Here is a 13,299-nt window from a genome sequence, read left to right as displayed (position 1 = left end):
ATTCCCAAGCTCCCTTCAGCTTTTCTCTCTGTAGATGGCAATAAATACGTACCCAGGCAACTATGTGTGGTGTTCGAAGTCCTAGGAGAAAGAACTTTTCCCTGAAACAGGTGAAGACATGCCCACAATGGGTCTGTCTGCACAGCTGGGCAGGATCCCTCAGCCCACATCAATCTTATACTGAGTTCCTAGAGATCTTCTCCAATCTGTGCAGCAGATAGTGGAGGATCCATAATCAGCTCTCTGTTTTCCCTACTGTCCTCTTCTCTGAATTAATCCCAGTTTCAACTGTCACCAAGCACTAAATAGGCATCAATTACATAAACTATCTAGTGGGAAACGAAAAATGTAAGATTAAAGAGGTAATGCTTATTGAAGATATGCTGCTGATGTAAAGCAATGCAGGCAAAAGGTGCATGGGAAGCAGGTGCATGCACCACATTGAACTGTATCATTTTCTGCGATTGCATAATTCAAACCCCTAAGCAACGCACAGTAAGGGTAGGCACCTTAGTTACCATTTCCTGTCTTCAGTCTGCAGAATTTCTCAGGCTTTAGCTACAGCAACTGATTACTATGTTTGTGACTCTGAGGATGACCACTTGTCCTTTCTTTCAAGGGGCTGTCCCTAATTTAATTCAGTTACTGCAAACCCTTAGTCAGGTTGAAGTCCTGAGCAGATACTGAACAGATACAGAACCCAGCCTGAAGGAGCACCATCATTTAGCAAAACTAACCACAAAACTAAAACCAGAAAGAAAACACCCTTCAAACCCTCTCCTTTTATGTTCTCCCCTGAACCACACTTCTGGAATAAAAGTAGTGGATGTTACAGATTTTTTTGTTACACTTTGGCCCTTAAAATTGGAGTCAGGGTTTCTGGGTCTGCATGCAGAGGAATGTGCAATGACACCAGGCTACCAGTGCCACTGTGAGCAACCAGTGCCTGCCTGGGCTCCTGCAGTGTCTGATCACAAGGAACACTTGATACTAAGGCTGTTAAACGGCACAGGCCACTACAGCCCTGTCAAGTTTTGGAGAATAAGGCTTGATGCAGGGGTGCTCAGAAATTTTAACTCAGCCTTGCCAGTCTGCTAACAGAGATCAACCCCAGCCCACAGGGAGCTTTATCACCCTTTGCCCATGGGGTTTGCTGAATCCAGCTGTGCAGCATGTTGGTTTTTAAAATACTGCAGAGGGACAGCTTCACAATCCTGGAATGGAACAGACCTCAACCGGTTTAGACTTTCAGAGGAGAACCAAGACTGAAAACTCTGACAGAAGTACAAACTGAAGACATAAGAAGTCAGACAGCTGGGCAAAGGTCTGGGAACAACCAAAAACTGCATTGTGACTTCACTCTTTCAGAGGGACTAAAACAACTGAGTCGGAGCTATCTTTGCTAAAGTCTGTTTCATTTCCCTAAACTATTTTGTCATGTGAAATCAAGCCTTGCACACATTATGCAGCAATCTGAAAACTCAAGGATGCTAAATCTCATTTAAAAGCTGTAATAACTTTAACCACCGAAAGGTAAATTTGAAGAGTCTTGGTGAAACAGATCCTGTTTACCTAAAACGAGTGCAACTAGGACAATACTTCCAGTTGATATTCAAAGATGATTGTATCTTTATATTCCACATTTATGTCAGCAATATGCTGCAGCCCATGTAGTTTGTATTGGTCCCACTCCCCACAGGTACAGCACAGACTGACTGAATTAGATCTAACTGGAGCCTCATACAGCACCAACAATACAATAATTTCCCTTTTTTTGAGAAAACAACGCAAGACTTGCCTGTAAATGAACACTTTCTGCTGTGGCCCATCATTCCCCAAAGCACAGAAGCCATAGAACACAGTGTCTCATTACCACACAGCTAAGAGGGAAATAATCTATTGTCTTCCTTAATACCTGAAATTGAGTTATGAAGCTTCATCAGAAGTCTTTGGAAATATAAAATATTCTCTTGATTTGGAACAGCCTGGTTTTTGGTAGCTGGGGAGGGCCACAGAAGTGGCCTCTGTGAGAAACTGCTAGAAGCTCCCACCATGTCCGACAGAGCCAATCTCTGATGGCTCTGAAGATGGACATGCTGCTGGCCCAATCAGAGAGGTTGGTAACCTGAATGGAGAGAGGGCCCTTGCTTCCAAACTTGAGCAGCCTGTCCTTTCAGGACTGCACCCCATGGAGGAGTGACCCACGCTGCAGCAGGTTTGGAAAGACTGTTTGTCCATGGGAGGGACCCCAAGGCATAACAGAGGGAAAAACTTCTCTCCCTGAGTAAACAGAGAAAGATTTTGGGTGATGAACTGATCAAAACCACCACGCCCTGTCTCCTGTGCTGTTGGTCGGAAGAAGGAGGGGCTGGGGGTGGGGGGAAGAAGGTGTTTTACAGCCTTATTTTACTTCTCATCATCCTCCTCTGACTCTGTTAATAATAAATTTAGCTTATACCTTTAAATTTGAACTTGTTTTGCTCTTCAGTGTTTTCTCCCAGACCGTATCTCAACTCATGAGCCCTTCATTAATTTTTCCCCCCCTCTCCTCTGCCCAACTGCAGCAGGAGAGGGTGAGTGAACAGCTTTTGTGGGTACCTGTCATTTGGCCAGTACCAAACCACAAATATATAAAGGATAAGACAATCAAATGGATTGAACAATACATGACTGATAACATTAAAGCTAATATCCATCAAAATTACTGCAAAATGAGAGTATTTTCTTGTTGCTAATGTTGGTTGCATAAGTTTCAGTTGTTTTTTCTCATCGGTGAGATTTTGTCTGATAGCACATCCAGATAAAAGGAAAAGGGATTTCACTTCATGGCATGCATGAGCTTCCAAACACCTGATTACATTTTTTTGAATGCTGAAAAACAAAATAATATCACTTTAACTTGATTAAAGTCATATCCTCTGATTTTTTTTTAATATTTCAGGAAACTGGAAACATTCTGAAAGAGTTCAAACTAGACAAAAGCTGGATATGGTTTGTTTGTATGAAGAATTTTGTATACCGAGAGATTCAGTAGCAGGAATGTTCATGTTTCAGGAAATACCTAATTCTCTTATTAAATGTGCTTCTTTCAGCTTTCCAAAACCTGTGTAGCACATTAAGTTCATTCCTACCTCAGATACAAGTATGGAAAACACATTTTCCTTGTAATATAAACAGATTTGGATAGTTTGCAGAAACATGAAATATATGGATTTTGCTAAGCTCTAATTGCAAAATATTTTCAGTCCTACATATAAAGTGCTTTGCAACCTATTTTAAACCAACATTGAATTATGTTGAAAAATATCCAAATTTTAATATCTACAATTTTTTGTAATGAAATTAAGCTTAATAGAATTAAATTATGGTTTTGGACATACTAGAAATATGTTGCCCTTACCATGCTTCAATACATTGCTTATAAGTATTGTCTGGTTGTTCACTTGTCCTTTCTATCCAAGAAGAGTGATCACCCTGATTAATCTCTCAGCCCTGCAGTGCCAACAGGGTCCCACGAGCACAGAGAGTTTCCTGCGGTAACAGATAAATCAGGTTAAATCTGTAACATTCTCATCATTATCTTTTCTTAAGACAGCCTCTGTGCAATCTGCAGGTGGCATTTTGGGCAGACTGTCTTCACTGGAGCCCATGAGGCTGCACCATCTGAGCTGAGCAGGTACAAACGCCTGGCAGAGCTGTGACAGAAGCTGTAAGTTGGTGGATGGCTGAACCTCACCTGAAGCATTTTACTCTGCTTTATCAATCAATGAAACCAGCTCCAGAGCAATTTCCCAGTAGAAAGGTTTTGATCACATACTGATAGATTAGCAAAGTCCACAGCAAACCACAATGTTCTGTTACAGAAAACCTTTTCATGGCCACATGAGCCAGAGAAGCACAGCACTGAGATTACAGTGCAGCAACAAAGAGAACAATTAAAACTCTGCATCTCTCTGTAAAGGGCTGACAATGGATTTGGTACTGAACATGGCACTGGCAGACAGTGTCTCTGACGTTGGTGACAGCCGGAACTGATCTAAACTCAGCGGTTATCAGATGCTGCTAGCAGGACAGCAGCCTGCGCCCCAGAGTGGGTTTGCACACCGGATGGGGCCTCTGCCCCAGCCCCGCCCTCCAGGACTCACAAACAGAAGGCAGAGCTGATCCTGCCCACAGTGACGTGACAGGCACCCCTCTCGTTGCGCGTCTTGCCTGTCCCAGGACAGAGAATTTCGTTTGTTCTGGCATATTTAGTCAGCCCATATACAGTGTATAAATTAAGATGGCTCCCAACAAATGTGTTTTCTAGAAGTGCTCTGGGGAGGGAGGGTTTCAGCAGAAAACCCTATACAGAGTTTAGGGCTTCTCCTACGTCCTGGGAGACACAGAGCACACTGGTGCTCTGCTCTTAGTGTCAGTTGGCACATGAGTCACAGCTCTGGCCTGCTTTCTCACTGCTCACATAGCACTATTTGTTTCCTGCTGCACAAAGCCCCTTGTCAGACTAGAAGAAAATTACCAGAAAAAAAAACAAAGAAAAACTATATGATCACTCACTGTAAAACAATGCTGCCAGGGCATCTATAATTTTCACTGAAGTTAGCAAAACCCACAGTAAAAAGGGTCAGGCCCTCCCTTTGCAACAGGTAAGAAGTAAAAATGTAAGTAATTTTTTTAAATAGTGAATTTCAGCACAAATGCAAGAAGTGCTCATGCACACAGGAATGATGATCTGGCACTGTGACTGCAAAATGAACATTTCCCATCTTTCCCCATGGAGCAGGGAGCAGGAAGATGCACACACACTGCTGCTTTCTGTCAAAGAGCTGGGCAGCCCAGAGAGGGGAAGAGGAAAGAAAAAGACAGGCTGTAACTTTAAAAACACAAATTATTTCCTTACTGTAATACAGTCTATGAGAAAGCAGCTGCTTTACGTGATCCCTTCTTACAACAAGGTAATTCACAAAACTTTGGTGTTGGTCAGTTAGCTCAAAGCAAAAAAAAAAAAAAAAAAAAAAAAAGAAAAAAAAATTTAAAAAATGAAGGGACTTGGAGCATGTGCTATGCAAGGCATAGTCTTGGTTCAACACCTTTTCCCCCTATTAGCATAAAAAAAGGTGATGTGTCAGCTTAGGATCTTTCTAGTTTTTTCCCTTTATTTCAGGGAATTTTCTATTTGTTGCCTAAGAGATGATAATGATGATACTTGAAAGAGACAAAGATGTAGCCATGGAGGAAGGGGAAGGGTACAGCTGGCTGCAGTCTGTTAGATCAAGGGCTTTCTCGTTGGAAGTGCAGAAATGCTGTGAGATTTTGGCTGGGGAGTGAGGGGCTGAGCTCAGCATCTCTCACTCAATGGACTCACTCATTGGGACTGGAGGGGACAAGATGCTGCTGCTGCTGCAGGGAGAATTCGCTGCCACCACAGACTTCAGTCCTTCACTGCTTCTTCCTTACTGTGGGTGAGCCTCTGTTGTCAGAGCTGCCATGGGACTGGGACTTTATTAACACCTGATCTCACTAGGAAGGACTCTCACCATCTACTCGGGTGCATCAGGGAAAACTCCTCCTCATTCCAAGGGAGCCTCTCCCAGCTGCCTTCAGGAGCCCAAAGCCACTGCACAGCCCCGGCCATTTTCTGCCGCTGCTTTGGGCTTTTTGCTACACTTTAGCCTCAAACCTAGCGCCCACCGGGACCCTGCTCCTTCTGCATCTGCCACCACTTGGGGCTTAGTGCTACACTTCGATTTGCTGCCGTGGGCATGCTGGCTCTGCCGTTCCAGCCACGGTTCCTGCTGCAGCCATTTCTCCATCCGAGGGGCCCTGGCCCAGCTGCCCCTGCAGGTGTGCACAGGAAGCCCCTTTTCACTCTCTCCCGTCATCAGCCATACGCAGAGCGGCGTCGAGCCCGCGCCACAGCGCCCCCTGCAGCCCCGGGGGAGTCATCGCCCCGCCTGCCCGGCCGGGAGCCCCCAGCGCCCCTGCTGGCTGTGCATGGAACTGCACCAAGGGGAAAGCACCTGCAGCCGAGAAAGGCTGGGGCTGGGGCTGGGATTCATTGGTGTTAATGCTGCTGCTGCTGATAGTTTGTCTTGTTATATATGTTATATATATGGGAAAAGGACTGTTATTCCTTTTCCTGTATCTTTGTCTGAAAGCCTCATAATTTTAAAGTTATAATAATTTGGAAGGAAGGGGATCATATTTTCCATTCTGAGGGAAGTTCTGGCCTTCCTTGGCAGACACCTGTCTGGACTTTTTGAAAAGGGTGAGCCAATTTTTCCATCTGAAACAACACTTTTCTTCAACATCCTGGCAACACTGTAATCACTTCTGGAAGGTTCAAAATCAAAATGAAATATTTCATGTGAAAGCACTTTTTTTAAACTAAAAATTTCCATTTTGCTCAAAATTATAAAGTGGTTCCTACTTCTGCTCCAGGCAAGCTCTATTTCTGCCCTCTCCTCTGGGGTAGACAAATGATATAAGCAGCATTTAAGGCACTGTTGGTGTCTGGAGCCTCTATCCTTAGCAGCCCACAACATTTCATAATAGAACCTGGCTTGAAGCAAGAGCTCACCTAGAGGCATGAATGGAAGAGCAGACTTGAGGGTTACACAAGAAAAAACCAAAGCTGGACAAGCACTAGGTCATGCCCACAGGAAAGCATGATGAGGCTGCACCTTCCTCAGGCTGAATCAGACTCTGCCACACAGCACAGGAGACAGCACATTATATATTATAATTATACATATCTATAATATATATATTATAGAACCAGAGAACCATGGAATATACTGAGCTGGAAGGGACCCACAGGATCATCAAGTCCAGCTCTTGGGCCTGCACAGACACCCCACCCTGTTCCTGGAAGCATTGTCCAAATGCTCCTGGAGCTCTGGCAGCCTTGGGCCATCACCATTCCCTGGGGAGGCTGCTCAGTGCCCAGCACCCACTGGGGGAAGAACCTTTCCCTGATATCCAACCTGATCCTCCCTTGACACAGCTCCAGCTATTCCCCTGAGTCCTGCTACTGGTCACCAGAGTGCAGACATCAGACCTGACCCTGCTCTTCCCCTCACAAGGAAGTGAGTGCAATGAGTCCCCTCACAGTCTCCTCTGCTCAAGCTGAACAGACCAAGTGCCCTCAGCCACACCTTATACAGCCGCTCCAGACCCTTCACCATCTTCATGGCCTCCTCAGGGCACTCTCCAATAGTTCATGTCTTTTTTATATTTTTGTACCTGAAACTGCCCACAGGACTCAAGGTGAGGTTGCATGTGCTACCAAAAGGCTGCTTTGCAGGTGTCCCAGTTTCTTAAAGAGACTCCACCTTTATCCACAAGCCAAAGCTGCTCCTCTAACTACTAGGTTCACTCTCTCAGCAGCTCTTACAAAGGACACCTTTGGCACCAGCCCTGTTTGTGCAGTGTTGCCATCTGTCCATCAGAATATCTCCCCCAGCCTTCACACACAGTGGCAGGAGGCCAGTGCTTTTCTCCTGAAAGTCAGTTTCACCATCATGAAGAACAAAGTTAAGGGGCCTGCCCAAGAGATCCTGTTCCTGGGGGTAAAATGGCAAGACGGATGGCATCAGATTCCAGCTGGTGCCATCAATAAGATCACAGCAGTGTCTCCACCAGAAGGAAACACAAGAATCACACAGTCACCCTAGGACACCTGCAAATGACTATGAAGTGTTATCTGGCAGACTATGAGCAGAACATAAGATGCAATCTAGCTGCCCCTGAGAAATGATTGATCTCACTGCACCAAGAGATAACACAAGCTGTGAATTCCTGTTTGCTATGCACCAGAAATCAAAGGACATCAAGGTCTGCCCTACCCTGTTCCAATCCATATTCACTGACCAGCCAAGATCAGTGTCTTGTTCATTCTCAGCATCTCTTTCAAGCATCCTCACTCATGAGGCAGGTTATATTATTGGCAGTGACCCCTTGAAGGTGAAGTATATAAAGGCAATAGAGGGTAAAGCATTAGGCCAGGGTAGTAGCATAAGTTTTCAACAGCAGCTCTTGACCTCAGCGCCTTCTCATACAGGAAAAGAGTCAGTTGTACTGGGAATATCCTCACCTGACTGCAGCCTGCCAAGGTTGGCAGTTTAAGGGGTTTATCTTTAGGCAACAGAGACAGGACCTGCCAAAGACAGTTTAGCCCATCCAGATGAGAAACTGATTTCTTTCCCAATGACTACAGATTCAACTCAGCTTTGACTACATGACAGCTTTGACTATATGTCCAAAATGAGAGGTGATGAATACTGATGTATCACACAAATCCTCTGATCCTGGTAAGGGCAGCCAGGGATGGATGATTAAAATTATTTTCAGTAACTCAATCCTCAACTGGGCCAAGTTCCCCATTTGTTGAGGGAATGCTAAGGCCATAAGGAATGCAGAGTGGCCAGTAGTGAGGGTCATGTTGACACCTCAGCCAGTTGAATAAATGAGATGCTTTCAGTGACAGCACAGGAAAGTTATATCTTCTGTGAATCTGCATGGCAAGAGCTGACCATAGACGCCTAGTTGAGACAAGCAATTTTAGTGTCTTTAGTTTTTCTATGGTGTTTAGTTTGATCCTGTGATGCCCAAGGACTCCTTTGCTGCTTCACCCCTCTTTGCACAAACATGACTACATTTAGCTAACCTCCAAACATTCAATAACTACACATTAATTATGTCTCCCCATTGGAGCAACAGAAAATCATATTTGTTCTCACAGAGAAGAAAGTAAAGTACCCCAGCTGTGACTTGCCACAGGCAGGCAGCAGCTGAGCTCACTCAGGGGAAGTTATTTCCAGCCTCCTGCCCCTACTCCTGGATATCTGTGCAACTGTGTTTTTTACTCTCTTTCTTTTCTCTCTTATTACAGCAAGAGTTTGCAAACTAGCAGGGATATCTTGATGACTATCTAGATGATTCAGCCTAAAGATCTCTACTGCTGTTACAGATCCTGTGTTTCAAGGGGTTTTCATTACCCCTTCCCAACACCTACCCTCCTCCTTTAAATGTTTTCATCAGCAGCATGCAAGTTTGATTCATCCAAGCCATGCTTTCATGAATTCTGAAGTCTCAAGTAATGAAAGGAGAAAATTAAACAGAAAAGAAAGGCAAAAATTCTATTTGTGTTTAAAGAAAACAGCCTGTGACAGTGACATCTAGAGCTCAATACGCTTTGGGATGACACCAGATGAGTTCCAGATATGGCAAGAGAGATTCCTGACCATGCTAACTGCTGTAGAGGTGCTGTAGATGTAGAATCCCAATGGCAGATCACAAACCATACCACAAAATGTTGGAAGAACATATGCCAATATTTTTTTTCCTTCAGCCTGAATGCAAAAGTGTACCTTTGCATGCAAAATGTGTACTTCCCTTTCTGCCACCTGTCCTTGAACAGTTAATTTAACCATGCAAATAAAAAAGACACTATCATTCCATTAGGGTGGGACCAAGCTCAAGAAAAATGAAATGTACTCTCCAAGACTTAACAAAAAAGTGATGCAACTTGCAGCTTTAAGGGTGAAAAAACTCCATAGAGTGGCAGAGGGAGAGCTGGCTTATCACATGTGGTTTGTATGTAGCTGTGATATGACAGATCTTCTAAACCTGCTGTCATCAAGAAAAATTCCTGACAGACAACAACCCAGATCTGGGCAGGAAGACAGCCTTTTTTTTAGGAAGAAGCACTGTGCAGGTAAAAAAAAAAAAAATGGTCACATTGATAATCAGGGCTCATATTTGTAACCAATACAGGTTAGTCTCAAGATTGAGTATTTAATTTTTCTGTCTAATTTTTCTAAACCCAGAAATGAGAAGCAACTACTAATTGCTGTATTAATTTAACACCTGATCTAGTTCCATAGGGTTGGTAGACCCTTTCCTTTCTAAATGGTATTTTTAAAAATGTCTACATTCCATCCTATTCAACAACTTTTACATCCTTGCAAAGAAGTAATCTTTTCAAAAATCGGTTCTTTTAAGACACACGAAATAGTTTTTGTTTTATCCAAAAATCAACAGACAAACAACCAAAAAAAGCCTGGCCCAGCTGGAACACTGTACCAAGAACAGCAGCCAAGAACATAGGACTGTTTTTCCTTTGGGCCTCAATTATAACTCTCACTGCATCTTTCTCTTGCCGGAAGAAGCCAGCCCCCTTCTTTTGCCTTTCTCTCAGAACTGGAATAAGGCAGCACAAAGCAGGAGGTGTCATGTCTTCAAAACAAAAGTTAACAACATGCTTTATTTAGCCTACTCCTGATATTCATCCTACAGCTCCTGGCAACCCAGCTTACAAAGGTACTCCACCACAGTCCTTCTGCATTCCGTGACATAAGAACAAGAGAAATCCCTTGCAATCACAACATGGGGCCCCAGAGAACCTTACACATTTCTTGTTCATAAACTTTGATCCAGCATGAGAGCTGCCCATTGCCAGAGCAGACATAGATTTCTTACGGCTGCAGTGCTCTGAGCACTGTACATGTACAACTCTGAAGACAAGAGACATTGCTGACATTTGTCACAGCAAAAACAATCATGGATCCAGTACAAATTGGGAAGTGCGACTTGCATTTTCCTGGGTTGTAATGCACAGAACTCCCTGCACAGACCTTCACTGGCAGGTGCTGTGAGCAGCCTGTGCCCCAGTGCTCTTCAGAGAGTAGCTGCACACAGATACATTGCTCTCTGCTTAGGTTTCAAACTCTTCTGTCACTCGTGGCATCTGTGTCCTGCTAGAAAAGGCTGCAGGCCAGGCTGCATGTCCAGCATTTCTTACATGATCTGCCAGCAGGGCAGCTGAGGGACAAGGAGGGGACAGGGCTTGCCCATGGCATGGAGGGACAAAGTGTGGGGCTGTGTGGCTGTCTTTGCAGATACCCTCTGGCCTGCCTCTCTTCCTTTCCCACAGGGGAAAACCCAACACAGGATCATTTCTATGCTTGTTTTCCAAAAGACAAAGCAGCTGTCAAACTCATACCCCAAAGTTATTCACAATTAGGGTTCCACAAGTTCCCTTCATCATACTGCTGCCAATGCAAAGAGCAGGGACGCCACTACCAGTGCCAGGGTCCCACACTAGCCCTTTCACAGAGCTGATGTAGGACATAAATAGTTATGCCCACTGCCTGGGCCTTAGGTGTCCCTCAACTCTCTCCCTGCCTGTGAGCTTTCTGGCATAGTGAGACCCTGATGTCTGCAGCTGCTCTGGGTACTGTCAAAGATAAACACCGTATCACCTTCTAGGCTCTTACCACCACCACATCACACCACCACAATGCACCAAAACACACTCTTTAGGACAGAATGGCTGGGATACCTCAGAAGATAGGAGGACATCAAGTATCACTACAAAGAGCCTACAGCACAGTGTGTGAAGCCAGGTTGGAATGCCAAGTTATTGGTTCCAGCTGGGTGCTGGTCTCAGGCTTGCATCCAGTTGAGCCTGCACAAGTTCCTCTGCACAGTGTCACCCAGTGCTCCGTGAAGAGGGATGAACTCTGGTGACATGCCATAGTAACACTACAGACCCTGGTCAGGTCCAGCATAGATGCCTGCTGCTAGTTCCTCCTCAGAAACAGAAGTGCAAGTGAGGCAGAGGAATCTCAATGGCACTGGGGCATCCAGCTGTCAAGGCTGACAGGACCATGGTAGCTGGCCCTGGGCACACAGTCCTCTGGAGCACAGCCCCAAGAGCCTGGAATTAGCCTTGGAGGCAATACAGCTGTGTCTGTGCAGAGCTGCATCTGAGTGGGGCTCTTGAAAATGGCCAGAGTTACCCAAAAGTGGGCCTTGAAGGAGCCAAGCTGGATGTGAGCACTCAGGACACACAATCCGTCATTCTTACCAAAAGCTCACAGCTGAAAGCAAGCTGCCAGCACACAGCTGTTCTCACTAACTCATGACTAGTTTCAGATATGCTGCCTCTTATTGGAGATTTCAAACAAACACTGATAAGCTGAAAGCACATGAGGAAATACACAATTAACATGGTGCATGAGAGACGTATAAGGTGCTCATGAAGTTGGCAGAAATCTGATTTCTAGTGTGGGAAGCTAGTTGTCATCTGACAAGGGAAGGAATTATTGTAGAACCACTCTGAATAGCAAAGTAGACTTGGTAGCATGGGCATTTCCGTTCTGTTTAGCAGGGACTGTGCCAAGAGCATGGGTCAGCTGCAGCCCCCACTGTTGCCCAGTAAAACCATGCCAAATTCTTGGGGCTGTAGGAGACCATGCCTCCCTCCCCACCCCCAAGTTTCATGATTTATATTAAAAAAAAAAAAAGGGGGGGGGCGGGCTGAGAGGTGGCACCGGAAGGGGAAGTGGCACCAGAAGGAGAAGTAGCTCATTTAGGCTCCTAAATCAAAATAGGAATAAACAGAACATCTGAAACTCCTGCCCTCGATCTTGGTACTTTCTGGATCCTGAGACCAGAACTCAATTTACATTCTCTGCGTGTAGGCAATGGTTTTGCAAGTTTGGATTGAAAAGATCCATGATGTATTGCTAAGAAGTTGGCTGCAGAGGAAAAGTTATTCCACATGCTGAGCTTATCAGTTACATAAAACATGGCTGTGCCACTGAATTGAAGGCATGTGTGTTAAAGAGTGTGCCAATGGCCACAGCTATGGACTAGACCGGACACTGAAATCACCACAGCAGTGAACTGGAGACCAGCACTGTGCTGACCCAACATTAGTTCAATTCCTTATATCTTTTTTTTTTTTCCTGTTGGTGTTATAATTGCTTGGAAAACCAGCAGTTCTCAAGTACATTTTTGTGGGATCAAATAGTACAGAGATGGCTTACCTGGACAATTAGCTTATTTTCTTTATCAGGTAGAATTCGGTAGGTATAAACGCAATTCCGGTACCTGGAACAGACCACAGGTGATATGGTTAGACCATGTCCAGAAGGGAATCTCAGTATGGTATCCTTCCCCATGAGAAAAGACATTGAAAAATCCTGAGACACATAGATTGCTTCATGCGCAAGGGTTTTAAACCATTTCTCTTTCTTACTTTTTTTTCCCTGGAGTCTGTAGACTAATACAAACCCAAAGTGTTCCTGGTCACTGAAACAGGAATATCTGCTTGCAGATGTCACTGCAGAAAGTGATATCACATTAGCTCACAGGGAGTTATTCCACTCTTCTGGCCAGAAAGAGAGAAAGCACCAAGTGGCTCTAGCTGCCAGTAAAGCAAGCATCTCAGGAAGAAATAAAAAAGCAGAAATCCAAAAGGGACAAAATCAGCAATAAATGAGTAAACTG

At 44.6% G+C, this 13,299-nt stretch overlaps 1 protein-coding gene across 2 annotated transcripts in view; it reads right to left on the bottom strand.

Moving 5' to 3' along the window:
* The window catches only part of INPP5D (inositol polyphosphate-5-phosphatase D), a 52,846-nt gene that overhangs the window by 34,871 nt on the left and 4,676 nt on the right, over nucleotides 1-13,299 (bottom strand). For both annotated transcript variants that reach the window (XM_056498836.1, XM_056498835.1), the window contains exon 2: nucleotides 12,837-12,900. In XM_056498836.1, coding sequence (XP_056354811.1) covers nucleotides 12,837-12,900 — 64 coding nt within the window. The remainder of the gene's footprint in view (nucleotides 1-12,836; nucleotides 12,901-13,299) is intronic.

This window comes from Oenanthe melanoleuca, chromosome 9 (assembly GCF_029582105.1).
Source record: "Oenanthe melanoleuca isolate GR-GAL-2019-014 chromosome 9, OMel1.0, whole genome shotgun sequence".
Lineage (NCBI taxonomy): Eukaryota > Metazoa > Chordata > Aves > Passeriformes > Muscicapidae > Oenanthe > Oenanthe melanoleuca.
The sequence above is the reverse complement of the archived record's forward strand: the minus strand, read 5'-3'. Positions and strand labels throughout refer to the sequence as shown.